At 43.1% G+C, this 27,314-nt stretch overlaps 2 protein-coding genes across 2 annotated transcripts; both read left to right on the top strand.

Moving 5' to 3' along the window:
* The first annotated feature begins 865 nt into the window (after nt 1-865).
* On the top strand, nt 866-22,802 carry abcc6a (ATP-binding cassette, sub-family C (CFTR/MRP), member 6a). The gene is made up of 31 exons (XM_031563797.1): nt 866-907; nt 2,697-2,873; nt 3,369-3,494; nt 5,664-5,801; nt 8,139-8,261; nt 9,528-9,589; nt 9,806-9,937; nt 10,643-10,849; nt 12,047-12,224; nt 12,529-12,690; nt 12,819-12,911; nt 13,465-13,668; nt 13,847-13,993; nt 14,328-14,415; nt 14,977-15,046; nt 15,172-15,298; nt 15,496-15,672; nt 15,767-15,934; nt 16,619-16,802; nt 16,905-16,986; nt 17,116-17,233; nt 17,548-17,755; nt 18,026-18,336; nt 18,648-18,847; nt 19,070-19,196; nt 19,501-19,602; nt 19,733-19,879; nt 19,993-20,151; nt 20,499-20,665; nt 20,862-21,056; nt 21,232-22,802. The coding sequence occupies exons 1-31, from the start codon at nt 866-868 to the stop codon at nt 21,338-21,340; spliced, it is 4,530 nt and encodes a 1,509-aa protein (XP_031419657.1). The 3' UTR covers nt 21,341-22,802.
* Nucleotides 22,803-23,619: 817 nt separating this feature from the next.
* Nucleotides 23,620-25,568, top strand: cep20 (centrosomal protein 20). Its single transcript, XM_012831217.3, has 4 exons — nt 23,620-23,809; nt 24,130-24,327; nt 24,470-24,554; nt 24,667-25,568. The coding sequence occupies exons 1-4, from the start codon at nt 23,782-23,784 to the stop codon at nt 24,782-24,784; spliced, it is 429 nt and encodes a 142-aa protein (XP_012686671.2). The 5' UTR covers nt 23,620-23,781; the 3' UTR covers nt 24,785-25,568.
* The last annotated feature ends 1,746 nt before the right edge of the window (nt 25,569-27,314 follow it).

Raw genomic sequence — 27,314 nt, 5'->3', positions numbered from 1 at the left:
CTCAGGGCCACTCAGACAGCCACATCACCCTCAATTACACTCGTCTCCTCCAAAACGCTGACATCTGGAGCCCTGCGAGGAGCTCGCGGCTCATGAGTGCGAGAGTGTTTACGCAGAGAAGCGCACAGTGAGGACAGCCTCTGAACTTTCCCTCCGTAAATTAGCCCTGGTCAGAGGGTTACGTGTCTCAGAGAGACTTTTCTCTTCCCAAGGAGTCTCATCAGAACCACAAGGGCAGCTCCAGCGTCCTCCACATGGCCAAATAAACGGCCTACAGGTGTCTTCTAGGACGTGTTATTGAGATCTGAAGTAAAGTAAAAAACCTCCGCCAAGGAAGCTGACCATGGACAGGAGAAATCTCTATCAGTGTAAATAACAGTGAGAAGCTGCTCTCGTTGGGCATGGCTGGCACATCACACTGTGGTCTGAAGAGATGAGAGTATGAGGGTTGAGGAGTCTGTGGGGTGGGGCGCCCTGCCTGTCAGCCTGTTCAGGAGGAGCTTCGCTGGGGCTTTGATAAAGCTCCAGCCCCATGTATGTGTGCGTGAGTAAGAAGAGAGGGAGGGAGAGAGGGAGGGAGAGAGAGAAAAAAAAGTGAGAGCATTTCCACCCACCTAACAAGCTGGCAAGCCAAGCAGCATTCATAAACAGCAGCCCAGGACAGACAGGGGCTTAGACACAGAGCGAAAGAGCTCGGTGAAGAGGGTGAAGAGAAGAGGACGAGGAGAAAAGAAGAGAAGAGAAGAGAGCAGAACACACACACACTGACTGAAGGAGAGTGTGACTCACTGAGTGCCGTCTTGAGGACCAGGATTTGCCGCAGCATCCAGACACAGCTGAAGTATCCAGGAGACCAGGAGTTTGAATGGATGCCCTGTGCAGCTTCAGTGGCCTGGACCCTCTTTGGGTAAGTACACCTTCTCCAGTGAGAACATGACTTACAGTCTGTAAGATGTGAAACGTTTTATTTAGCTTCACTCTATTATTATGGTTTGGAGGAGGATTTTCATGATATATATGGTGATCATATATGAATTGCCTTAAAGGACCAGTATCCTAAAAGTATCCCAAGTATTCATATATGTATTCATACATATTATGCCTATAGAAATGTCTCATAATTACCTTTAATAACCTTCAGTAAAGGACAATGTTGTGTCCTAATGCACTGTGATGACATGATGCTTGCACCTATAGTACAAAGACACTTCAGGACATACAACATTAAACTAAACTACAGGAGTTGTTGTACAGACAAACATAAACATATTTTTTTGAAACACTCCACCATGAGCATCCAGTTTGTTCATAAGAGTAAGGATAAGTATAAGTATGAGTATATGAGTGTCCCAAAACTACTGATGCACACAATTAATGCACAAATAAATAAGATTTGTATTAGTCAGGTGTGTTGTGTTGAGCATCTTTTGCCCAGTGTCCAGTGCACTAGGGCCACTCCAGGAAAGAGGTCTCTGGCCAACAGAACACGTGTGATAAACACATGCCACAAGTCAAGTTGTGTTCAGTGATCTGTTGGACTGCAGACATGAAAACAATGTGACATTCAAATTTAAACAATATATTTCTGATTCATGTTAATAATCTAATAAATATTAGGAACAGAGGCATATCAAGTGATATCAAGTTCATATCAACTCAATAGAACAGGAAACAGTGCAGTCTCAGATGCTTTTGCGTGCCTTATGTGACTCTTTTACCGCCTAGGTTCAATTACGCACCACTGTGTACCTTTGTAGCCACAGAGTCACCTCAGCCAAATGTATTTCTCTCTCGTGTCGGGGTAAAAAGAATGTATCATTGAAATCCTACAACACACCACAGTGCAACAACTGTACGGTAGTTTAGTAAGCCTATCCAAGTTGTTAAAAATATGCTGAAGTGAAAATCTATTTTAGTGATTTGATATTGAGCCAAACAATGCCCCCGATCCCACACCTGCAAATTGGTCGCGCGGCTACCTTTAGCCAGACTTGTTGTTTCGCAAGGCGTCGCGTTAGACTGTTTGCGGTCGCTTATCCTCTTCCCTCGGGTGTCTGGCGGTTAGTCTGCCCTCCGTCAGACGCTTCCTCCTCTCGTTACGAGCGTCTAATTACACCCTCACCTCATCCTGACTGCTGCGCTGCGCGCATTCAACAAACAGACGGAAGTGCACCGGACAGACGGCCCAGTGTCCCAAAGTAAGAGAACTAGTGCACTTATTTTTTCCTCAGCCTTGATGCAATCTGAAATCCATGCACGGGTCAGCACCTGGAAAGTTTTTGGGCATGTCCTACCCAGTGAGAAAAAGTGCTGGATTCTGACTGGGCTAGTTGAAAAAACAGAACTTCTTGCCAATAGACTGCTGTTGAGTAATTGCGGTTTCATTTTTTAGTTTCCAAAGTTTATCCAATATGTGTGGTCCAGAGGTCAACATTTTCAGGTTGAAAGATTGCCCAGCAACCTTATTCATGAAAATAAATCGGACTGCTAGGTAAACTGTGACATTCAGTGTGGTCAAGCCTCAAGGCCTTTCCAGGTTTGATACTGAGAGGGGGAAGCTGCTCAAGTAGCAAGCGAAGCCAAATCTCGCACTCTACCATCTGTCATCGCTCTCTGCAAATGCAAGTGCAAGAATTCAGTTCAGTTATGTTTATACATATTCGTTTTTTTGTGTGTCCCCTTTCTTGTTGTCATAGGACTGGAACACAACCTGGTACACCCCATACCCTGACCTGACGCAGTGCTTCCAGAACACGGTGCTGGTCTGGACCCCTTGTCTCTACCTCTGGGTCTGCGCCCCCTTCTACTGCCTCCATCTGTACTGCCATGGGCGCGGGCGTATTCCCGTCTCCGTCCTCTGCAGCGCAAAACTGGTGAGCCAGACCGCAGGAACAGAGAACTGAAGTCATTAATGTTATACTAGACCATTATGTGTGTGCGAGTGCAACTGCCCCGGCTTCTATAAAGCAGTAGAGCAGAGTGTGAAAACACAAGAGCACATGGCAGGTTTAGGGGCCCATTTCATGCATCAGCGATCTGTGGAAAAGTCACAGGGAAAAGGTCTGTGGTTTAGAGAATTGTCAAGTGATAAGGGTTTACAAATGTAGAGGTAAACGGAGAAAGACCCTTCAATGCACTGAAAAGGAATGTGCTGCAGTTAGAAAATAATCTCAAGCGTCTTTAAGATCATGTTGACTAAATACATTTACTTTACGATACATTTACTTTACTATACTTTACTATACTGTGGTGGAGATAGGAGGTGGACATAAGCTAGCCGTGAACGGGCTTGATTGCCAATGTCATGACTGATCTCTGATCTTCCTGCCTTGTGTCTCTTGTTTTGATGTTTTGATGTTTTGATGCAGCTACTGGGCTTCTTCCTGGCATCGTTTGGCTTCGTGGAGTTCTTTTACATCCTACTGATGAAAAATCAGGAGATCCAAAATCACATGGTCTTCCTCCTTAGCCCCGTCATCCGCAGCATGACAGTGGTAATGTTCCCCTCCGCTTACTTCAGTTGCATGGAACCTTAAGTGGTATCAGTCAAATCTCACAATCTTCCTGTTATCAAGCACACAATGGCTACCACAAATTATGTTCCAAGAATTCCATGAATTATTATCCAAGTGTTTGTGTATTTTTCTAAGCAGTCGATTTTTCAATATGGATGAAAAGTCCATTTAGAGTCACAATGTAGGAGATAAAGAACATAAGTGTATGATTATAACTTTACTATATGGTCATCAGGAGCCCTCTCCCAAATGGCTGTGGCATTTTGAATCTGAATCCTCCATCCCATCTCGTATAGAAATATGTAGCTCGCTGGACCATCGCCACCAGACGTCAGTCATGTTGCTCCACATTTCATTTCCTAGAGAAATTGCATAATGGGAGGTGTAGTTTTAACACCGCGTCATGGTCACTACTGTTTGTTTACACAGCAGTGAGGACTGGCCAAGAAGCTTGACTGAACCACTGTGGTGTATGTTTGGGGAGTGGCCTGGATGCGAGAGGGAGCTGGGATAGTATGTCTGCTGCAGCAGGCCACAGACCCATAAACCTCCCCACAATTCATCCATGTCCCAGAGGTCCAGCAGGCGGTCTGCGTACTCACATTCTCCCCGACCAGACTCCGCATCCCCCGTGGAAACTTAACGATTCTTAGTCAATGTCCGCAAACAGCTACAGGTCATAACATCAAAGGCTATAGTTTGACCTCAATGATTGAAACGGCCCCTATTTCATCAGACCCATGTCTAAAACTCTAGGATAAGGGCGAAGGGAAATAACCATCTCGTATTGAGATTCGTTAACTGGGCGCACAGACGTAAACAAACACAGATATTACGAAAATATTCCCTTTCGTGGTCCAACACCTCCCACTGATACCACAGCTTGGTTTTCCCTTGCGTAAGACTGGCCCCTGATGTAACCCTAACTCTAACCGACAGCACAAACATGCACAGATCCCCAAACCAGAGTGTTGACTCGCTCCTGGGCTCGGGCACCATATTGGAATTAGAAGTGCACGATCAGCCTCCACGAATGCCCTCTCTGCCGCCTCCTCAGGGACGCTCTGAACGGGACCAGGGGCAGCACGCAGTGGGCAGTGACGTAACTGCTCAAGTTCCAAAAACGCTCACAGCTTCCCCCCTGTAATTACTAGGTGGGAAATGAGCTTCAGGGCTTAAGTAATACTTTGACTTCCACACCCACCTCCCAGATGTCCGATTCCGATGAAGGGGCAGGAGCAGTGGTGTTTGAGTCACATTAAAGTTACAAAATATGAAAACCAAAATGTCCCACTTATATCTTGTATTTCACACGAGATATAAGCTATATTTCGGCACAAAGTTGGCTCCAGCTTCACCTCCACTCGCACGTCTTCCTTCGCACAGAATCCCGGGGGCGGCTGTGGTTTTCGTGTCTCATCCCTGACTAGCTCGGATGTTTCCCATTACACCTCCTAAAGCTGTGTTTTCCCCTGCCAGAGAGCTGACATGACAAATGATGTCTCATCTGACTAAAAGTGGAACTAAAATGGATATGAATCCAGCATAAGTGCCTATACAAGACAGGCAGTGGTGACCCCCAGACAGGAACCGTCTGGATTTGAAGTGAAATTTGTTTCACAGGATGAGGAGACTGTAATTAAGAGGACTGTGGCACTAGCAAAGGGCATAAGCTGGATCTGGTGTTTTACGAGAGAGGGCAGTCAGGCAACATATGCCACGGCAGACGGGGGAAATCCCAAGTTAACGTCTGTCTGCAAACACTGGCACAGCAGAATGCATGAAATCCTTTATGAGCAAGAAGATCTCACTCACGTCGTGCTGTTAATTAAATCAACGTTACTGAACTACCATTGCTGAAGTATTATCTAAGAATAGCTTAGCTGAGTAAAAGCCTTAAAATGGATGCTTCTGGAGGTACTATCATTTTATACCATTTTATTTGAAGGTGAGGCGAACATCTCCTGCAGTTCAGCTGGTGTAGCATGGTAGCGTACGTGCTGATGAACTGATCTTTTCTGCACTGCACTGCACTCCAAGTCTTTTGGGACAAAGACATCTGCTATGTAACGATATAAAAGCCACGTGAACGGTGAGACCTACATGTATGGAATGTCCAAAACTGACCTCAGCTCTGTCCACGTCCAGGTGCTAGCTGTCTGCATCATCCAATGGGAGCGCATCAGAGGCTGCCGCTCCTCCATCTTCCTCTTCCTCTTCTGGCTGCTGGCGGTGGTGTGTTCGCTGGTGCCCCTGAGGGCCAAGATCCAGCTGGCCCTGGAGGAGGTGAGAGAAATGACACTGACACAGACCCCCAGTCTGGGCCACACGGCTCAGAGCACACGCCCAAAGCCTCACAGCGCTGAGACCGTGACCTCCACTCTGGGTTTCTTAGCACCACCTTCGCCTTCTTGGTTCCCTTTGCTTTAAGGTTAGGGATTAACCGCCCTGATAGGGATTACTAAAGTTGTTAAAACATTATTGTGTGCAGATATATGTAGCAGACACTACACATTGAGAAGTTATTTAAGTGCTAAGACCAGACTTCTGTCTCATGGGTAGAGCATACGGGTGCATGTTTTGCAAGCTTTGTGAAAACATTTGTGAAAAAAAATAGGGAAAAGTCATACACATGAAGTTTTATGTAATCTTCAGCTTCAGGCCCAAATAGACTGAATTTTCTCCCAAAGAAAGAGAATTCTACAGTTGTGACCAGATGCAGTTTGGAAAGGAAAGCTGGAGCAACAGGAAGATGGTAAAGAAGTAATTATCAAAGTTATTGAGGCACACAAGGAGAGATGTGTTGTTGACCTATTTCTTCAAATATTCAACTCTCATTTTTAGCATTTTTTCACCATAGCCTGTGAAATGCTGACTTTTCGGGGCTTATAGCCGAAAAAGCCATAACTCTGCGCCAGCTTTGGACTGACCTATATTTTCTGCCCACTCAAAACCACCTGACCCTCTTTTGTGCTGTGGTGAGCACACACTTCCATTGCTTGGCATGGGCAGCCATTGTGGATAGGATGTTTACTACCAGTTTACAGATGTCTGGCTGCGGTATGATGGGCACGGGTTCACACAGTCTGACTGGGGTAAACATAGCTCTGATTGCCAACATTCTGCTATATGTGCAAACTAACATATAAGCAGCTTATACTGGGGCCAGGATTGGCTAATATTGGTCACTGGCTCCTTTCCACCAAGCAAAGGGGACACAGCCTCAGAACCACACTTCCTATAGCGTGACTGGGAAGCTTTTTACTGTTCTTCTCATGCGTAATACATTTATTTAAAGAGGGCCATTAAAGACTTTTGGTTTTTCACCATGATTTGTCTTAACTGTTCAAAATAAGCTTTATGGTTCCATTAGTGCTGGATCCGAGTCCTACCCAGTGGCATACTCCAGCCCCAGTGAATAAGGGTAGATAGGAAGTGGGGAAGCCCTTTAAGTGTTTTCACAAAGCTTGCAAAACAGCGCTTAATGCACTGGGGGGTGCTGGCAGCCCTTCATTAGCGTGCCTAACTTCATTAAATGTATATAACAGACCAAACCAGATATCGAGAAAAAAGGTCGAAAATACAGATATAATACTTACATGAGCGACAGTAAATGGTTGAAGAAACATATAATACTTACATGAGCAACAGTAGATGGTTGAAGAAACGGATATAATACTTACGTGAGCGACAGTAGATGGTTGTATCTGAGATTGGTCTCATGCATGAGCCCTTGACTGAGTGCGCTGTCATGGCAATGGTACACACAGTGACATAGACCCTGTTTTGGGAGCTGTGTGGCTAGCAACGGGGAAAATGGTCTGATCTGATTATGGGAAATCCCACAGTGTGGTATCTAACTGTGGTGTACTCACGAAATCCTTCCTGTTTGCATGTCACCAAACCTCCATGTCATCATGTCTCCTCCTCTAGCTATCATCCTGTAATTAATGGTCTCAATCAATTGTCTCCTGTCTTGAGTCATCACACAGATCTTTCTTGAGTCTACACACAGATCTTTATTGAGTCTACACACAGATCATTATTGAGTCTACACACAGATAATTATTGAGTCTACACACAGATCTTTATTGAGTCTACACACAGATCATTATTGAGTCTACACACAGATCTTTATTGAGTCTACACACAGATCATTATTGAGTCTACACACAGATCATTCTTGAGTCTACACACAGATCATTCTTGAGTCTACACACAGATCTTTATTGAGTCTACACACAGATCATTCTTGAGTCTACACACAGATCTTTATTGAAGTCTACACACAGATCATTCTTGAGTCTACACACAGATCATTCTTGAGTCTACACACAGATCTTTATTGAGTCTACACACAGATCATTCTTGAGTCTACACACAGATCTTTATTGAGTCTACACACAGATCATTCTTGAGTCTACACACAGATCATTCTTGAGTCTACACACAGATCATTCTTGAGTCTACACACAGATCATTAATGCCCAATGTTCTGAAATATCTGTATGGAACTGGAATAACTGCTCCATTCTATTCATCTTCATCATTATATTTACATAGTCTTACTAGATGTTCCTGATGTTGTCTAACACTGTTATGTTTGTATGCTGTGTGTCGTAGGGCCTCTCACCGGACCTGGTGCGCTACCTGGCCTTCTTCTCCTACTTCGCCTTGCAGTTGGCCCAGCTCGTCCTTAGCTGTTTTGCTGATCAGCGGCCCAGTGGGAAAGAGTCCTATTTGACGGTAAGATGATACAGGACTCTGGATCTCAGCTCTGCCCAGAATAGAAGCACATGCAATGCTGTAGTCTTTGGTTATGTCTAGAACTATTTGATATAGGATGTGGACAGATTTATATGAGGTTGGTTTGATGGGTACAGTTGAAGTTGATACACCACACGTCTGCATTGATATAGAGGCTTATTCTACCTTAATGTGGAGGCCTCCTTGCAATAACCAGAAATGATGTCATATGACAGACTCTTACTGGAAAATACAGTCACAATATCAAAATATGACTGTTTTCCTGAAATATTTCCTTTCCATCCAAAGGAAAAAAATATTTTCTGTCAGCCCCTGGTGTCTTCTCAGAGCAGTACATCCGTCTCAGTTTCACATGTGAATGTGCCAACTTACATCAATGCAAATTTCTCACAGTCTTTCCAATGCTGTAACACTGGCCTGTGACGCAACACATCCGGGGGGAAAACAGGAAAACAAACTTCTGAGAAGAAAAAAAAAGAAAAAAAGCAGCCAAATGTTTCTCAGTGTGTGTTTGCCAACTGCAATGAGGTCGGAATGGGTGGAAGCCACAGACGGGAGCCACACCCATGGTCCAGTCCTGGCCCAGTCACTTCCTGGCCTGTTATTCCAGCTCAGAGTGGGATCTCCGGTGTGGGGGCGAGCCTGGGAGAGGGGGGGTTGGAGAGAGAGGGGGGGTTGGGGGGTGTCAGTGGCGGAAGATGCTGTGGTCTGGTGGGTGGAGACATGTCATCAGTAAGTCATGCTGAGCCCACTCATGAACCCAGAGATCCACTTATTAATGTATGGAGCGCCAGTCTGGGCTTTGGCTCTGTGTGTGTGTGTGTCTCCACACTTATTAATGTATGGAGCACCAGTCTGGGCTTTGGCTCTGTGTGTGTGTCTCCACACTTTCTTCTACCCCACCTCACACAGTGATTGATCATGTCAAATGGATTTGAAAAACTATGTTATGTTCGGGTTGTGCTTTGTCAAAACACCAGCGATTCCAAAAGCAGCAGTGTAGTGTAGCGATCAGAGAACTTCATTACTACGTTCTCAGAGGGGTGGTAAGACTTGCACAGGAAGACTGAGGACTTGGAGTAGTGTTGTGTAGAGGTTGAGGGTTTGCTCAAGGCCTGCTGGTTATGGAGTCTTTTATATCTGAAGGACTCTCATTTAGACCAACATAGGGGGTTTCTCTCCAGCTGAATGTGATTAAGTCTTGTGGTGATTGTCTTTCAAACCAAAGTGTTTATCCTTTCACAGAACCCATGTCCAGTTGAAGATTCCTCTTTTCTGTCAAAGATGTTGTTCTGGTGGTTCAGTGGGTAAGAGACTTGTGTTGTTCCCTTCTGATAAGCACTGTATAAGATGAATCCACCGTGGTAGCCACCAAAAATGGAAAATGTTAATCATTTTGTCTGTGTGTGTGTGTGTGTGTGTGTGTGTGTGTGTGTGTGTGTGTGTGTGTGTGTGTGTGTGTGTGTGTGTGTGTGTGTGTGTGTGTGTGTGTGTGTGTGTGTCTGTGTTTATTCACTCCCAAGGCTGGTGGTCAAAGGTTATCGCACTCCACTGCAGTCAGAGGATCTGTGGTCTTTACGTGAGGAGGACACCTCCAACAAAATCATCTCCAACTTAGAGGAGGAGTGGACATCAGTATGCAACAAACTCCAACAGTAAGACAACAGACTCATTTAAACACCTTCGCTCAGGGAGACGCTTTCATACTTACGCGGAAAGAAAGCACCGGAAACATGTGCTTGGTCTCTAATAGACACATGCAGTCCGGGGTACTGGGAGTAGAGCTATGAGTTTAGCTTTAGCCCTGTGATAACAAGGTGCTGTAAATATTACATGGCAGAATTGTGTTCAAAATGTCACCACTGCCAACATCATCTGCGTTCAGTCCTGGCTTTGCTAAAGCTCGACGGCAATAAAAGTGTGACATTCTGGCACACTGGTATTTAAAGGCAATGCCTGTCTAGCTTTTGCTGCCTTAAACCATTAAACCGCAAGTCATCAAATCCCCAGTCAAACAACGCTGGCCGCAGACTTAAGACAGAAAACAGGTCAGATGGGTTCACTTGGACTCGTCGAGACAAGATGCCTGTGACATTTGTTAGCATGTTAAATCACTTAAGCTTTGAAGTTTGGTTGTAAAGTTCCACGCGATCATGTAAAGTGTGACACGATCAATGGTCACATGGATGGGCAGTAATGGTGTTTATGGCTGAGGGGAACTCCACCATAGTATATGTGAAGTCCCAGTGACGCACACACAACTATATAAACATCTTCCCCAGGTTTGTCTCTGTTTTGAATTACATTCTGAAATCGAGGACCAGCGGCTCAAGGGATGATTTCTTTTGTCCTCTTCACAGACAGGAGAAGAGCATGAGCACCAGTGGGGCCTTGGGCTCCAGGCTTCCGGAACAGGCCCAGCTCCTGCGGAAGCTGAAGAAGGAGCAGAGCTCCGGGTTCTGCCTGCTGCGCACACTGGCCCGCAACTTTGGGCCCTACTTCCTGACGGGAACTCTGTGCATCGTGATCCATGACGCCTTCATGTTCGCCATTCCACAGGTGCTCAGGTATGAGGCCCGGAGACCTACAAGATCACAAACCAGACACCCCAATGAGAAACCTTCTTAACAGCAGTGCAAACATGCTTTTTTTCTTTTTAGCTCTAAGGTTGATTTACGGTTGCAAATGAAAAATGATATTAGATTGAAATATCTGGATAAATTAAATTATTAATTAAATGAAATAACAGGCAATTTAAAGCAAAGCTTGACTGTCCTCTAAGACCTATCTCTTCACTGAGACACGAGCATCAGGGACCGAAGCTGTGGGCTCACTGTGTCAGGAGCCAAACACACACACACACACACACACACACACACACACACACACACACACACACACACACACACAGCTGAGGCTGTGGTCAGACAGCCTGGCCACAATAAGAGGGTAGCCAGCAGTGTCAGGGTCCTGCTCAACCCCAAGAGGACGACGGCTGCACAGGGTTTAGTGTGTGGCTGCGTTAGACTGGTGACGACGGCTGTACAGGGTTTAGTGTGTGGCCCAGGCTGCGTTAGACTGGTGACGATGGCTGCACAGGGTTTAGTGTGTGGCCCAGGCTGCGTTAGACTGGTGACGACGGCTGCACAGGGTTTAGTGTGTGGCCCAGGCTGCGTTAGACTGGTGACGACGGCTGTACAGGGTTTAGTGTGTGACTGCGTTAGACTGGTGACGACGGCTGTACAGGGTTTAGTGTGTGGCCCAGGCTGCGTTAGACTGGTGACCTACTATGCAGCAGTTCTGTTGACTATGCAGTGAAAGTTGTGGTGACTGGCTCACTCAGTGCCTTCTGTAAAACAATGGCCTCAGCCGAGAACGCCATGTCTGAGTTCTCCATCAGCTTAGAGTGGAGACAGACGGACGGAGTAGGTTTAGATTCATAGGCCTGCCTGCTCTGGAATCATTACCTGTGATTATTAGGTGACACGTTTAAAAAAGGAGTTTTGTCAAGTAACTATAGTAACTTCTTATGGACCGAAACATTAAGCATTTACCCTCGAGAATTTTAGGATTAAGAATAAAACATTTACCCTAAACTCTAAATTGTACTACCTAAATGGCACAAATTTCCAATTTTTTTTTAACAGTCACCATTACTAAATAGCAAAGTTGACTTCACCAGTTCAGCATAACTCCATCATAACTCTCTCTCTCTCTCTCTCTCTCTCTCTCTCTCTCTCTCTCTCTCTCTCTCTCTCTCATAGCTTGCTGTTGGGCTTCATGAGGGACGAAGACGCCCCGCTGTGGAAAGGCTACTTCTACGCTGCTCTCATGTTTGTGCTCTCCTGCATGCAGTCCCTCTTCAGCCATCAGTACCTGTACGCCTGCTTCACTGTGGGCATGAGAGTGAAGACTGCTGTCATGGGCCTGGTCTATAGGAAGGTGAGTCTCTAGAATATTCTGCTTTACTAAACCAACGAGTTCAAAACGTCCTTGCAATTCTCTCTGGACTGAATTCTGAAACTATTGTTTAAAAACCGATGCAGTTTGAAACACTGCAGATTTGAACTTCTATCTGCTACATCTCTTAACTTTATATGTGTGTGTCTGTGTGTGTGTGTGTGTCTGTGTGTGTGTGTGTGTCTGTGTGTGTGTGTGTGTCTGTATGTGTGTGTGTGTGTGTGTGTGTGTGTGTGTGTGTGTGTGTGTGTGTGTCTGTGTGTGTGTGTGCTGGTTTGCTTTTCAGTCTTTGATCATAAGCAGCGCAGCTCGCCGGACATGCACCGTGGGAGAGATTGTGAACCTGGTGTCCGCAGACACCCAGAAGCTGATGGACTTTGTGGTGTATTTCAATGCTGTTTGGCTGGCCCCCATTGAGATCACTCTTTGCCTCTTCTTCCTATGGCAGGTATTGGCAGCGCTTGTGTCAGCACAGTTGTTCGTTCTTTATGTAACATACACTATAACTGCCTCACCTAAATGTATAAAAATACACTGCTTCATGTAACGACCACAAATTATCCTTTTTTTCCTCAGCACCTGGGTCCTTCAGCTCTGGCTGGTATTGCTACTGTCATCCTGATCTTCCCTCTCAATGGATTCATTGCCAAACACAGGAGCAAACTGCAGGTACATTGAGACCGGCATGGGAGCTTTCAAACTCAGTGGGTTACTGTCTGCGCCTTCTGCCAAGGTCTACAGGAACATAGACACCAGACAGCTGGTCCGTGTTCCACAGCTGGTTTAGATGGGGAAGGGAAAGAGGTGTGGACATGTGGGTTGACTGCAGGCTGGGTCATCCCTTTAATGTGCTCGTGTTATTGAGATGACAAATTACCACAATAGAAGAAAGGGCAGTAAAAGTTAAATATTTTTCATTTCTTTTGGAAAGGGGACATGTTTTTGGCCCAGTTTTTGGCCCAGACCAGACAAGAGTGAAACATTTCTCTTACAGAACATCTCATCCGCGGTCACGGTTTTAGCTGTTGGCTTCTCCGTGACCCTGAAACTCTGAGTAATACTGTGCAAATATTTTGTCCCTGTTTTACTGTAAATAACACATTGTCTGCTGAGCTACTTTCCTGAGAAATAGAAAAAAATTCCACAGAACATTCTTCAATGTTGTCGGTGGGCTACCTATCCTCCCTTTACCAAATATGGAAATGTCTTTATGACTCTTTAGGAGATTCAAATGAAGTATACGGATGGACGAATCAAGTTAATGAATGAGATCCTCAACGGAATCAAGATTCTGAAGTTTTACGCCTGGGAGAAGGCCTTCCTGGAGCAGGTGCTAGGCTACAGGGAGAAGGAGCTCAACGCCCTGAAGAAGTCCCAGGTCCTCTACTCCATCTCCATCGCCTCTTTCAACTCCTCATCCTTCCTGGTAAGTATTGTGAGATTTAAATGTAATTATCAGTCTTCATATTTTGAAGTTACCAGATACGGTTGCCCAACTTGAAAGCCCAACCTTGTGAATCGCATTTGTTTTTGTAATGAAAGAAAAAATCAATTTGAAATTGAAATGTATATTCTGAATGATTGTTTTGTCCTTCCCTGCTCAGATTGCCTTTGCCATGTTTGGGGTGTATGTCATGATCGATGAGAAGAACGTGCTGGACGCGCAGAAGATCTTTGTGTCCATGGCTCTTATCAACATTCTCAAGACCCCATTGAGCCAGCTGCCTTTTGCCATGAGCACCACAATGCAGGTAACACTGTCCTTCAGACACCACCAACTGGAGTTCCCCTCTATTTATCAGTGTGAAAGAGATTTCCACTCCCAAGAAAGCACATTCATAAATTATGGCCAAACCTCACACTAACACGCCTAGTTCACACTTTGTCAATGAGATTCTCATTCTGAAGTCCATTCATAGACTCGAGGACAAAAAATACTTCCCCTTTCATAACCAAATCTTCTGTCCTTTTCTTTATTGGATTAAATGTTGAACTGTAATGCATGCAGCTTTCATTAAAATAGAGAATAATATATTGAATTTATATATATATTTTTATATTTATATTTATGTATTTCTGTCTTAGGCTATCGTGTCACTGAAGAGATTAGGGAAATTCCTCTGTCAAGAAGAACTGCAAGCAGACAGTGTGGTCCGAGAGCCTTTCAAATCAGGTGAGTAAAGTTTCGGAGGTAGCGTGAATCCTGTTTTAGTAACAACTCACCACAGAAAACACTTTCACACAGAACAATAAAATGAATGGAGGCGAGAAAAAAACAGAGAATGTGTTTACATCTGTGGAATTCCACAGTAACACGGTGGTATGTTTTCACATCCTGGTATCTGCAGTGCCTGAGACACAGAGCAATTAGAGTGCCATTCATACCCCATCGCACGGGCCTCATGAGACACGAAGCTTGTGCTTGAAGTGAAACACAAACATGCTCAGCCCCCCCTACCTCAAAACCTGTCAACATGTCCCCTGGCGCCTCATAAAGTTGAATCATAGTCATTTTACAAAATGCAGCTAATTAAATGTCATGTCATTACAAAGAATTAAATCTGTGTGAATACTATTTTTGATCTGAAATGTTCACTGTGCCATCTGCTTACACTTGTTATGTTTTATGCATTGTTTTATATAACTCACAGAGTTCTAAACACTAGTTGTCTAGTTGTCATGGCTAATTCTTGTTACATTTGTTGACATTTCATGAATTTCTCTGTATTTTCAGATGAAGAAGGAGTCGTAATTGAAAATGCAACTTTCTCTTGGTCTAAAGACAGCGGTCCTTGTCTGAAAAGGTATGCAAGTGATGATGTCATAAGCATAACCAATATGTATACGTACATCAAAATATGAATTAAACATTATATTAATCATTTTCATTGTTTGAATCTCTTCTCTTCCTCTGTGTGTGTGTTTACAGGATTAACGTCAGAGTTCCCCGTGGCGCTCTGGTTGCAGTCGTGGGTCATGTTGGTTGTGGGAAGTCCTCTCTCTTGTCTGCTATGCTTGGGGACACAGAAAAGAGAAGTGGTTCTGTCTCTGTTAAGGTATGAGTACAAATCTCACGAATCATGACCTTAAACCATTATAATATCCTTAAATGTACCGCATGTAACTGCATGTAACTGTATGTACTGCATGTAACTCCATGATACATTCACAGAAGTTAGAAGCACTGTTTACTTTAATGAGAAAGTATATACAACATTTATTTTAAGAACCACGTCCCCTTTTGCACACACAGGGTTCAGTAGCATATGTCCCACAGCAAGCTTGGATTCAAAATGCAACCCTGCACGATAACATCTTGTTTGGCCTTGAGAAGAAGAAGAGCTGGTACCAGCGGGTGTTGGAGGCGTGTGCCCTGCTGCCTGACCTTGACATTCTACCTGCTGGTGATGCTACTGAGATTGGGGAGAAGGTTAGATCCTCAGAATTATCTACAAGTAAATACACTTTCCTTTGATAGCCAAGACGACTGGTCCAACAGAAGTGTTTTTTCTTCTTCTCTGCAGGGCCTGAATCTTTCGGGGGGACAGAAACAGCGAGTGAGTCTGGCACGTGCCGTCTACAGGAAAGCAGATGTTTACCTCATGGATGATCCCCTCTCCTCTGTGGATGCACATGTGGGCCAGCACATATTTGACAAGGTCATTGGACCCAAGGGTGTGCTCAGAGACAAGGTAAATGCTCGGTGGAATTCTTATAATCAACTTTATGTGTCTGGTGTGAAACCCCTTTCAATAGTATACTAATGTTTGTCCATGATATTAAAACCCCTCTCCATAGTATATTAATGTTTGTCCATGATATTAAAACCCCTCTCCATAGTATACTAATGTTTGTCCATGATATTAAATCCCTCTCCATAGTATACTAATGTTTGTCCATGATATTAAAACCCCTTTCCATAGTACACTAATGTTTATCCATGATATTAAAACCCCTCTCCATAGTATACTAATGTTTATCCATGATATTAAAACCCCTCTCCATAGTATACTAATGTTTATCCATGATATTAAAACCCCTCTCCATAGTATACTAATGTTTGTCCATGATATTAAAACCCCTCTCCATAGTACACTAATGTTTATCCATGATATTAAAACCCCTCTCCATAGTATACTAATGTTTGTCCATGATATTAAAACCCCTCTCCATAGTATACTAATGTTTGTCCATGATATTAAAACCCCTCTCCATAGTATACTAATGTTTATCCATGATATTAAAACCCCTCTCCATAGTACACTAATGTTTATCCATGATATTAAAACCCCTCTCCATAGTACACTAATGTTTATCCATGATATTAAAACCCCTCTCCATAGTATACTAATGTTTATCCATGATATTCTCTGCAGACACGTGTGCTGGTCACCCATGGAATGGGGTTCCTGCCCCAAGCTGACTTGATATTAGTGCTGGTAGATGGGGAGATTACAGAGAGCGGCTCGTATCAGGAGCTCCTGAGCCGTAATGGAGCCTTTGCCGACTTCATTCGCACCTTTGCCAGCTTAGAGAGGAAAGGAAGCACCACACAAAAAGGTACATTTGTACTACCAAATATGTGACCTCTGTAGAGAGTACTGGAGTAAAAGATGAATTAAAATGGTACTGATGATAATCGGATGTAATGTCTTGCCCTAGGGTCAAGGAAGTCCATCTCTCGTTTGAGTATGACTGACTTCATGCCTTTTTCAAGAGATCTTTCCCAAGAGCAGCTCATTGGGTATGGACCAAGGCTACCTGGCCACTGTGCACTTGCATATTGATGAGAATTCTCATTCTCAAACATTTGACACCTCCTGCTGGTATATTTTAATAACACGGTCATCTTTACAATTCTGCTTCTCCTCAGCGGTGACAGGAACAGTGTCTCAATACAGAACATGGAGCAAATGACAGATTCAGACCCTGAACAGGTGCCAGAAGACTTGGGGAAGCTAACTGAAGCTGATAAGGCCCGCACCGGCAGGGTAAGTTCAGCCATCAGTCCAGATACTTTACTTTCGGTTCTTTTTTTCTTTACTTTCGATTCTTTTGTTTTTAAGTGAACATGACCTTAAACCTAAACCTCAATCTGGCCAATCTGGGTCATGGCCCTATGCTATACCTTGAAAGAAGATTGCCAGGAAAGCTATAACAAGTGCAAAGCTAGCTGATGCATGAGGTTGTTTTGCCAGAAGACCACCAAATGTACCGAAAGAGATGCAAGCCTCAACATGGCGCCTTATAGACTATTTCAAAGTCTGCTAATGATCTGACCAAACCGTTCTGTTTTTCATTCCAGGTGAAGTTGGAGTTGTACGTTGAATACTTCCGGACCATCGGCCTGGCATTTATTCTGCCCATCGTGTTCCTCTACACCTTCCAGCAGGCGGCTTCTCTGTCCTACAGCTACTGGCTCAGCATGTGGGCCGACGAGCCCGTGGTGAACGGGACTCAGATCAACACAGAAATGAAGGTGGGAGTCTACGGGGCTCTCGGATTTGCTCAAGGTAAAGGACCTTTGGATGGAAAGGAAAAGATGCCATCTATGAATGATGAGTAAAGTGTGCCATTAAAAACCTGACAAAGGTCTTAATTAATTATCTTAAAGATGATTAAAACTATTCAAACAATGTCAAACCTAACTGATGGTGGGTATATAAAGCGATGCAAATTTTTGATACAGTTTTTATATGTCCTCTTTTCTTTTAACTGTTCATTAATGTTTATCATCAACATCTGGCTGTAATACCAACAACGTTGTGATTTGTTTATTTCAGGGATCTGCATCTTTGGAACCACGGTGGCCATCTCTCTGGGTGGCATCATTGCTTCACGCCACCTGCACGTGGACCTCCTGAATAATGTGCTCCACTCCCCCATGTCCTTCTTTGAGTCTACGCCCAGTGGCAATCTGCTGAACCGCTTCGCTAAAGAGATTGATGCCATTGATTGCATGATACCCGAAGGACTGAAGATGATGTTGAACTACTTTTTCAAGCTGATGGAGGTCTTCATCATCGTGTTGCTGGCGACTCCCTTTGCTGCTGTGATCTTCTTGCCCCTGGCAATTTTGTACGCCTTTGTGCAGGTATGTTCTAGTTCCATACGCCTTTGTGCAGTTATGGTCTAGTTCCATTTTGAGGTGTAGGAGTCTTTCTGCAAACTAGCCAGCTATTAGTATAACCAGTCTATTAGTGTATTAGTCTATACTAGAAGCGCCTTGAGACTTGCTATATAAATAAAATCCATTATTATTATTATTATAATACTGATATTGGCGTAGGGCAGGTTTTCTCAATTCTGCTGACATAGATGTTGGATGAAACCATGGACATTATTAGGAAAACCTTCTATGACTCGTTGGGTTTGACCAAAACCTGTGTTCTTTTGCGGCAAAAGAGTTTCTATGTGGCCACATCCTGCCAGCTGCGTCGACTGGAGGCAGTGAGCCGCTCTCCTATCTACACACACTTCAACGAGACGGTTCAAGGTGCGAGCGTCATCCGCGCCTTTGGAGAGCAGTCTCGCTTCATCCAGCAGGCCGACCAGCGGGTGGATTCCAACCAGACAGCCTACTTTCCTCGTTTTGTAGCCACCAGGTTAGAAACATTTGGTTATTATCACAGACCTTATTTGGTTTGGGCATCACCGAAGTCAAAGCCCTACTCTGACACTATTAAGACCATTCCTTTGTTATTTACATCAGCTTTGATTTTTATGAGATGGTGGTATTGCCTTCCTTCTTAAGTAAACTGGGCGTTTCTGTATTTTTGGGAGCAGAATGTTTAAAGTGTCTTAACTGATTTGTGTTACTTCCACAGGTGGCTGGCGGTGAACCTTGAGTTCCTTGGCAACGGTGTTGTCTTAGCAGCTGCAATTCTGTCTGTGATGGGGAAAGGAACACTAAGCCCTGGTATTGTTGGTCTGGCTGTATCACATTCCCTTCAGGTAAGCATACCTTTGTGAATACACAATAAAACCAAAAGAAAGTAGTAAAGCACACTCGACCATAGAAAGCTTCTTCCCCTTCCCGTTTTCATCTAGGGATTTACTGTCTAACCTCAGTAAAGAGTGCTGCCCCCTCTTGCATCAGATTCTCATCATTCTTAATTTGTGGTCACCCCTTTTCAAAATCTATGGTGTGGAAAGAAGAAACCTTTGAAAAGCTTTCATTACACAACATGGTTGCAGAAAAACCACAGCACAAAGCATAAATGATCTTTAAATCTTGATGTTGATCTATGCATTACAGGTGACAGCTATACTGAGCTGGATAGTGCGGTCTTGGACAGATGTTGAAAACAACATTGTGTCAGTGGAGAGAGTGAAGGAATATGCTGAGACATCAAAAGAGGTAAGCATATCTTTAATGACCCCTTGTCAGATGTGGTCTTCACTAATTAACTAATCATCAATAACTATTGTTCAATCAATACAAAAATGTAACTTACTGAAAACTCAAAAAACTGTTTCTCAAACTTCAGGCACCTTGGACGGTTGAGGAAAATCCCTTACCCCTGGCCTGGCCCGAGAGTGGGACCATTGAGTTCCGGGAGTACGGCCTCCAATACCGCAAAGGCTTGGACTGGGCACTAAAAGGCATCTCTCTGCAGATCCAGCAGAGGGAGAAGGTCAGAAATAATGAGCAGCCGTGGTTTCATAAGAATAGAGACAATGCGTTTGAAACTCTTGTGTAATTTAAGCCTCTGTAATCCAATCCCCTCTACTTACTCTTCTATTTCAGATTGGAATTGTTGGAAGGACAGGAGCGGGGAAGTCCTCCTTGGCGCTGGGAATCTTCCGGATTCTGGAGGCAGCCAAAGGAGAGATCTACATTGATGGCGTCAACATCGCAGAGATTGGGCTTCATGACCTGAGATCCCGTATTACCATAATCCCACAGGTATTGTTGTTATCCCTCAGTAATTATTGGGAATTATTGTCGAGACAGCTCTTTTGCCCCTAAGCAACGGCACTAAGCCTCACCTGATTCCCCAGCGATGTCAATAGTGAATTATGCAATAGTGAATTATGTGCATAATACACGTGGATATGTGTAGACCCACTTCAAACAACTGCCTAAGAACTAGCCAGTTGGGACACCTGCTCATCATGTATCAGAGCTAATTCACTGCTGCAGAGCATAATGCAGAGGAAACACTGATGGGAGGCAGCATTGCTTTAGCTGTTATTTCCAAACAATGAACCTCTTACATCTTCAAATACTTTGTCTAATTTCTACCCATTCAGGATCCTGTGCTGTTCTCTGGCTCCCTCCGAATGAACCTTGACCCTTTTGACGCCTATTCTGATGAGGAGGTGTGGGGTGCCCTTGAACTGGCTCATCTCAAGAACTTTGTGTCTGGACTGCCAGACAAGCTCAGCTACGAGTGCTCCGAGGGAGGGGAGAACCTCAGGTGAGAGACCAGGCTACACTTGCTGCTAATGCTTCTGGAATCAATTCACTACCTGCCATATTTGTACAGAATGAAAATAGAAAGTATAACAAGTAAAAACAACTATTTCATGTCAGCTGTGGTTTGTTAAATATGTGGGCATGCTAAGTGCTCCATCAGACTCTTGACGGATGGTCTGCTGCATGTTCTATCACAGTCTTGGGCAGCGGCAGCTGGTGTGCTTGGCACGGGCTCTTCTCCGCAAGACAAAAGTTCTTGTCCTGGACGAGGCCACAGCGGCGGTTGATCTTGAGACCGACACATTGATCCAGTCCACCATTCGTAGCCAGTTTGAGGACTGCACCGTGTTAACCATTGCCCACCGTCTCAACACCATCATGGACTACACAAGGTAGAGGAGGCTGGCAGAAATCTTTGATTAACATATGCTATCTTTGTTTTGAAAAGTGTAGATAGAGTTACACAAATAGTAGATTTTTGGAAACGATCTTCTTAAAAACATTAACTGAAGTTAAGTCTAAAGCCTAATGTAAAAGTAATTTTCTCAATACTCTGTCTATTTGCAGAATCATTGTCATGGACAAGGGACACATCAAAGAGATGGACTCTCCAGCAAACCTCATCTCACAACGAGGCCAGTTCTACAGAATGTGCAGAGAAGCTGGACTTGCATAACTTGTCTCCTCTGGTTCTCTGGCCCTAGAGTAATGGGATGTCCCTGTAAGACGATAGGCTTTTTGCATCAACAAAATGCCCCAGGAAAGACTTGACTTTGCGGGGCATGGTTGTGCCAAGTATATATTGAACCTTTACTCAGGTTGAAGAACGTGCTCAAGAGCACACCGATGCACACTTAATTTAGGATGTGAAGCTGCAGCTTTTTTCAGTCCTCAGATTGTGTGGTGGGTCTCACTAATGCTCACAGAGAAAAGAGGGAAAGGACAAGATGAAGGCAGGTACTGCAGGCGTCACAATAGTTCTCATGCAGGATTTTCAAAAACTTGTAAATAGTTGTTTGTACTTCAGAGAGACACAGCTGAGCTGGGGTGACTCCAAAACAATTGTAAGTATTAATGAATGTGAATAATATTAAACAAAATCTATTTTACATAAGCCTTACTTGTAGAGCTATGAAGCATTTCATGAAGACCACATTCCATAGATTGGAGTTGTAGAATCCTGCCATATCTGACAACTCTGTTTCTGTAGATTCACAAGGTCTTGTGATAAGAGAAACTGGGACAAATATGTTTACTGACATACTGCCTCACAAACCTGACCTGGAATAGACTGACTTGAGTCGGACTCAACTCAAACCAACCATTTAGTATTTTAAGGGAAAGGCGTATAGAAAAAGGCCAAGATTCTGGTCTCCAAGTATGTTGTGGTGCTTTTTTTATTTTAGGCAAAACAAACATATACAATGGTTGACTTGGCTGGAAAGGTTGGCAAAATAATATCCTGTTGTACTTAGAATTTACAATCAACAGACTTGATTTAAAAAAAATCATAGCAGGTTTTAACAAGAATGAGAGGCTGTGTTACTGATACCACAGTCATTAAAACAGACTTGACAAGAGACAGAAGAATCCCATGTATTATAAACCTCAAACTATTTGCAGTATTTCTCCTTGTTTTGTTAACTGCCTTCCTCTGTCATGTTTTAAAGAGGGACTGAGCTTCTGTTACTGTTTAATGTTGTCTAAACTTGTATTGTAGTTGTGCAACACAGGCTATGGAATGGGAGAAGATTTGTTAGTCTTATTGGTAAAGACAGAAGCTACACAATATTTTGTTATATAGGCTAGTTAAAACTGAAATGCCTTTTATATACCATAACGCTCTGGGTTGTATTTTTATTTATACTTTTTGGAATATATTTAATCTGTACATTTCCTCATGTTTATATTTTTAATTCTCTGTGGGAACAAATAAAAAATGTTGGAAAATATTTTTGTGAATTAAGGTGTTTTTCATTATATAGGCTTATGTAATGCTGGTCTTTGAGAACTGTTAAAAGCGCTATAAAGATGTGATGTATTATTATTATTATTATGTTAACTCTATAGATGATGCCTACTACCTGGCTATTGGTCATTTTGATAAGTTCAGTAATTCACCTTTAACTACCTTGCTTTAGAGCAGTAGGAAGAAAAGTGCTCAATGGATGACCACTCAGAAATCAAGTTATTGACGTTAGGATTTGGGACCGCTGAGCAGATCCCAGTGGGTAACAGTTCTGTGAGCTAAATTTATCCCATATCTAACTTTCATTTCAAATGCAATTTAAATTGCATTACATTTATAAAATGCAAATCCCCGTGATTTTGTATAACTGAGAAGACAGATATATTTGTCAAAAGGTTAAATGAGTGGGTAAGACAAATCAACAAATATACACATATAATAATTATTATAACAATATGTTTTAGGCTTTGTTAAGAAGGCCTAATATGTCTGCTCCTGTCCTACAGCAAGGTGTATTGAATGAATCTTTGCACCACTTGTAGCTTACCAGCCTATTAGGCGTTAGAGACTTTAGACAGCCTACCATATCTCCATAACTTATTCTTTTGTGGCATATTTATGCATACTTTTCTGTCTCTTTCCCCCATGCCTGTTACCTATTAGGCCTAAACTTTACAGGTGCAGTAGTCTATATAACCGACTTGATTGGCTGATTGTTTAAAAAAAAAACGTTAAATCATCTTCTGCTGTGACATGATTTTGTGTGATTATGTCATTTCGAAATTCTTGTGCAAGAATAACAGTATGGGGTGCAGCATATGTTTCAACAGCATGTCAAGCCTATAGCTATACACTTCTATTGCAATGTGCACTGACGACAGGTTTTAAGTTTTTAAAACATATTAAAATAAAATATTTGTTTTACGTTTCTGTACGGTAAAGGATTGAACTCGCCATGCTGATTATATTTTCAAACAGACATATAATATCAGCAACATGTGCTCCACTATGCATCCACTGGGTGGCTTCTGAGGCAACGATACACGGCACGGTTACGCTTGTGTCGAGGGAAGTTGTGGGGAGACTTCAGAGAAAACTCGTTGCCAATCTTCGTTACTCATTCATAGCTGCATCATACAAAAATTACTATGGCGTCAATTACAGAGTTGAAATGTGGTGAGTATAACCTCGCTGTAGAGACGTTTAGTTTGCTAGAGCTGCAACGTTCCGCTGACTTAGCTTCTGTGGTGATTGGCTAACGTTAGTCAAAGTTAGCTATCTAGCTAGCTAAGAAACAACTGCCTTGGCTACCTAAGATTTTACCAATAGTGTTACCTGGCAACGGTGAAACTGTGAAATGCTTCACGTTAGCTTAGTGCTAGCGGATATCTACCAACGTGGCTTGCTTTGTAGAAGGGCTGATAAGTAAACATACATGGTTACACTTTCGTGGTCTACGAAACATCTAATGTAGCTGTCTTGTCAAATTGTTCAAGCGCTCAGGGAAACTCTTGAAGCCAGAGGAGTGATGGGAAAGCTGAAAGCGAGGATTCGGGCAGAGGTGTTCAATGCATTGGACGACCAGAGCGAGCCGAGACCTCCCCTGTCGCACGAGAACCTTCTCATCAACGAGCTCATCCGCGAGTATTTGGAATTCAACAAGTATCGCTACACCGCCTCGGTGCTGACGGCAGGTAAACTGGCATTATATAGCCTACATACAATCGAATGGAATAAACGTTGCCCCTCGACATTTGTCTGTGTTGGGCCAGCAGGTAACGACATGGCAACAGAGGTAATCGCATAAATATTAATATCGCCTTAATGAATTTACAGAATCCGGTCAGCCTGAAGTTCCTTTAGATAGGCAGTTTGTGGCAAATGAACTGAACGTAGTGGAGGACCCAGGTGCAAGAACAATGTGAGTATACCTTCGTATCTATAACACCACACACAAAAATCCCACATCCTCCTAAACTACTCTTCCTAAAGAAGATGCACTAATGAAGTAACCTACATTTGTTTTCCCACAGGCCACTCCTTTATGGCTTGCTGTCCCATTTCCTTCAAAGTAGAGACAGCAAGGAGAAACTGTTTCTCAGAAGCTCTGCTCCCTTGACCGCTCAAAAGTCAAACACAGAGGACTGCTGAATTGTGTACATGTCTGTATATAGAGACCAGTTGTTGCTGAAATCTCAGGGCTGTGTATTATGGTAAGACCACAAACTATTGGTGTCGAATCTTGTCACCAATCATGCTCAAATGCATGTTTGTACTGGCACTGGCACACCGTCAGGGATAAGAATACTTACCAGGATTGTGTTTTAAGTTGAAGCCATGTGTTGAAATTATTACGCTAGACTCCATAGCAATCATAACAGGTGACACACACTTGTGTATATTTCAGGTTCTCTGTATACTCTGTTATGGATAAGAAATGTAAACAGTTAGGATCACTTAAAATAGACAGTGGTCTCTGCCCCAGAGATATTTCAGTGGATACTCTGTAAAAAATGAGTTGTCTGCTGTCTACACACACGTTTCTTCCGTCAGGCTCTGTGAATGTAGACTGGAGTTTGTAGAGGAAATGGCCCTTACACCACTAGTTCATTCACATATTTCGTGTGAAGATACATGCTTTATATAATAATGCGTTAATACAGCTGCATCCTGAGCAGCATGTTTTTTAACTTCTTCTTTCTTGTATGTCTATGTGTGTGTATCCAACTCATTCTATATGTATTGAGGAGCTGGTAAGAGACAAAGGAAAACACATCCTAAAAGCAGGCACTGGTCTTAATAGCAGTACCTGTGTTTTTTTCTTTCTTCCTTAATCCACTGTACACATTCCATTTGTTACTGTATATTTTTACATATAAAATTTGACCTGTGAATGTATTTATTGAACCTGCTGATTAAAGCTTAATTGTATAAATAGTGCAAATCCTTTCTTGAAATAGAGAAATTACATTTTTATGAGAATTGTCTTTCTTCAGTAATAGCCAGATAATCTTGGTCTTTGTTAAATAGCTGGGTATCTAAAATCCAAACATATCCAGCCAGTATTGGGTAATATTCAAAGTGAGATTTTCTGTTGACCACATGATGGCAGCAGCATAGTATAATACTAATGGTGGTACATCACTACAAAGATCTCAGATATGCACATGATCATGGAATGGGGGAAAAAGGCTTATAATGAAACTTGTGTTCTATTTTATGGAGGTTATTTACTAAACAAGACGCTCCTCCTGATAAATGTTGATGTACACACAATGGGGAAAAAATAGCTTCCATTTCCTCTGATAAGAATGTGTGGTGTTTCCCACAGTATGGGTCTCCAGTCTAGTCCAGTGAATATGGTAAGGAGAGCATCCCAGCCTTATGTTATCCTAGGGTTCGTATTATAGTAGTCGTAACTCTTGCCAAATGCAGAGTGACAGTACAGAGTCCTGTGTCTGTATAAGGAAAACACTTTCCACCAAAGACTACTGTAGTAGACCATCACTGTTCTTTAACTAGTTTGAAACATAAAGGTAGAGGATGATGGTGACAAATGATGTAGACTAAAACTTGCCTCCCAGTGTACGTTTCGCAATTGTTGAGGAAAACAATGTTGTGTTGACTACTGGAGCTGAAGGTGGCAGGTTGCTTTATAAAGTTCACTCTCTGAAAGGCACCAAAACATTGTCTTTGAATAGAAAGATAGAAATAGAAAAGTAGTCTGAAACTCCCTTCCTCTCTCTCTCTTCACATCTGTTAACAAGTAACTATTGAAATGCTAAACCTAATTTTGGCCCATATTAGCACAGGTCACACATCTATGTGTACCCTGGCCAAACCTCCACCATTTCCTTGTACCATATATGGAAATTCAGCATTCTTATCTGCCAGAGACTGATGGAAACATCAGATGTAAAAGCTCGCTCAGTTGTCTCAGTCTACCCCAGGGTTATGTAGCTGAAGCACCAGTCCTAGCAAAGCTCTGCTGTCGAGAATTAGCTGAAAACTGGAATACAGCAAAGATAGAAGCATCCATACCGTAGTCACCATATCCACACAAGACTTATTGTGTGAAACTCCTGCTGCGAGCTACTGGTATCAGAGTTATTACCTAGCTACTGTTGACATTTTGTATGCATAAATGGATACTATGTGTACATATAACAGTGAGTGTCAGTTAAATAACTCTTATTAACCAGTATGTGCAGCAGTTTCAAATATAAGTGGTGTTTGTCTAGGGCCTAAATTAGTAAACTCTGACATTCCAACGAGGTCAAAACTATCCATAAACATGTGGTGGTGTTTGACAGTGTTTCCATCTAGGGACACAGAGATAGGAAACATATTTTCAGAGAGCGTAGTTTGAATGAAGCAGGCCTCAATAGATGTATCTGTAGAAACATTTAATAATTAATAAATAATAATTTATTTTATTTGTAATGCACTCTTCATTCAAAAGAATTTCAGAGTGCCAACATTTATCATTACATGAGTGATGGGGGGTAAAGCAGACAGCCAAACGTACGCAGACACGAATACGTTGTAGTTCCACGTTGGTGGAACGAACTGCCTAGTACTACCAGAGCAGGGGCGTCCCTCTCTACCTTCAAGAAGCTTTTGAAGACCCAACTCTTCAGAGAGCACCTCCCTTCCTAAACTGGCACCTTGACTAGCGCTT

Source organism: Clupea harengus, chromosome 26 (genome assembly GCF_900700415.2).
Source record: "Clupea harengus chromosome 26, Ch_v2.0.2, whole genome shotgun sequence".
NCBI lineage: Eukaryota > Metazoa > Chordata > Actinopteri > Clupeiformes > Clupeidae > Clupea > Clupea harengus.
The sequence above is the reverse complement of the archived record's forward strand: the minus strand, read 5'-3'. Positions and strand labels throughout refer to the sequence as shown.

Coding starts and splice junctions, on each gene's coding strand:
- cep20 (XM_012831217.3), top strand. CDS start 23,782: ATGGCGTCAATTACAGAGTTGAAATGTG. Junction 24,328..24,469: donor CGCCTCGGTGCTGACGGCAG/GTAAACTGGCAT, acceptor ATGAATTTACAG/AATCCGGTCAGCCTGAAGTT. Junction 24,555..24,666: donor GACCCAGGTGCAAGAACAAT/GTGAGTATACCT, acceptor GTTTTCCCACAG/GCCACTCCTTTATGGCTTGC.
- abcc6a (XM_031563797.1), top strand. CDS start 866: ATGGATGCCCTGTGCAGCTTCAGTGGCCTGGACCCTCTTTGG. Junction 9,938..10,642: donor GTATGCAACAAACTCCAACA/GTAAGACAACAG, acceptor TCCTCTTCACAG/ACAGGAGAAGAGCATGAGCA. Junction 19,603..19,732: donor ATGCTGAGACATCAAAAGAG/GTAAGCATATCT, acceptor CTCAAACTTCAG/GCACCTTGGACGGTTGAGGA.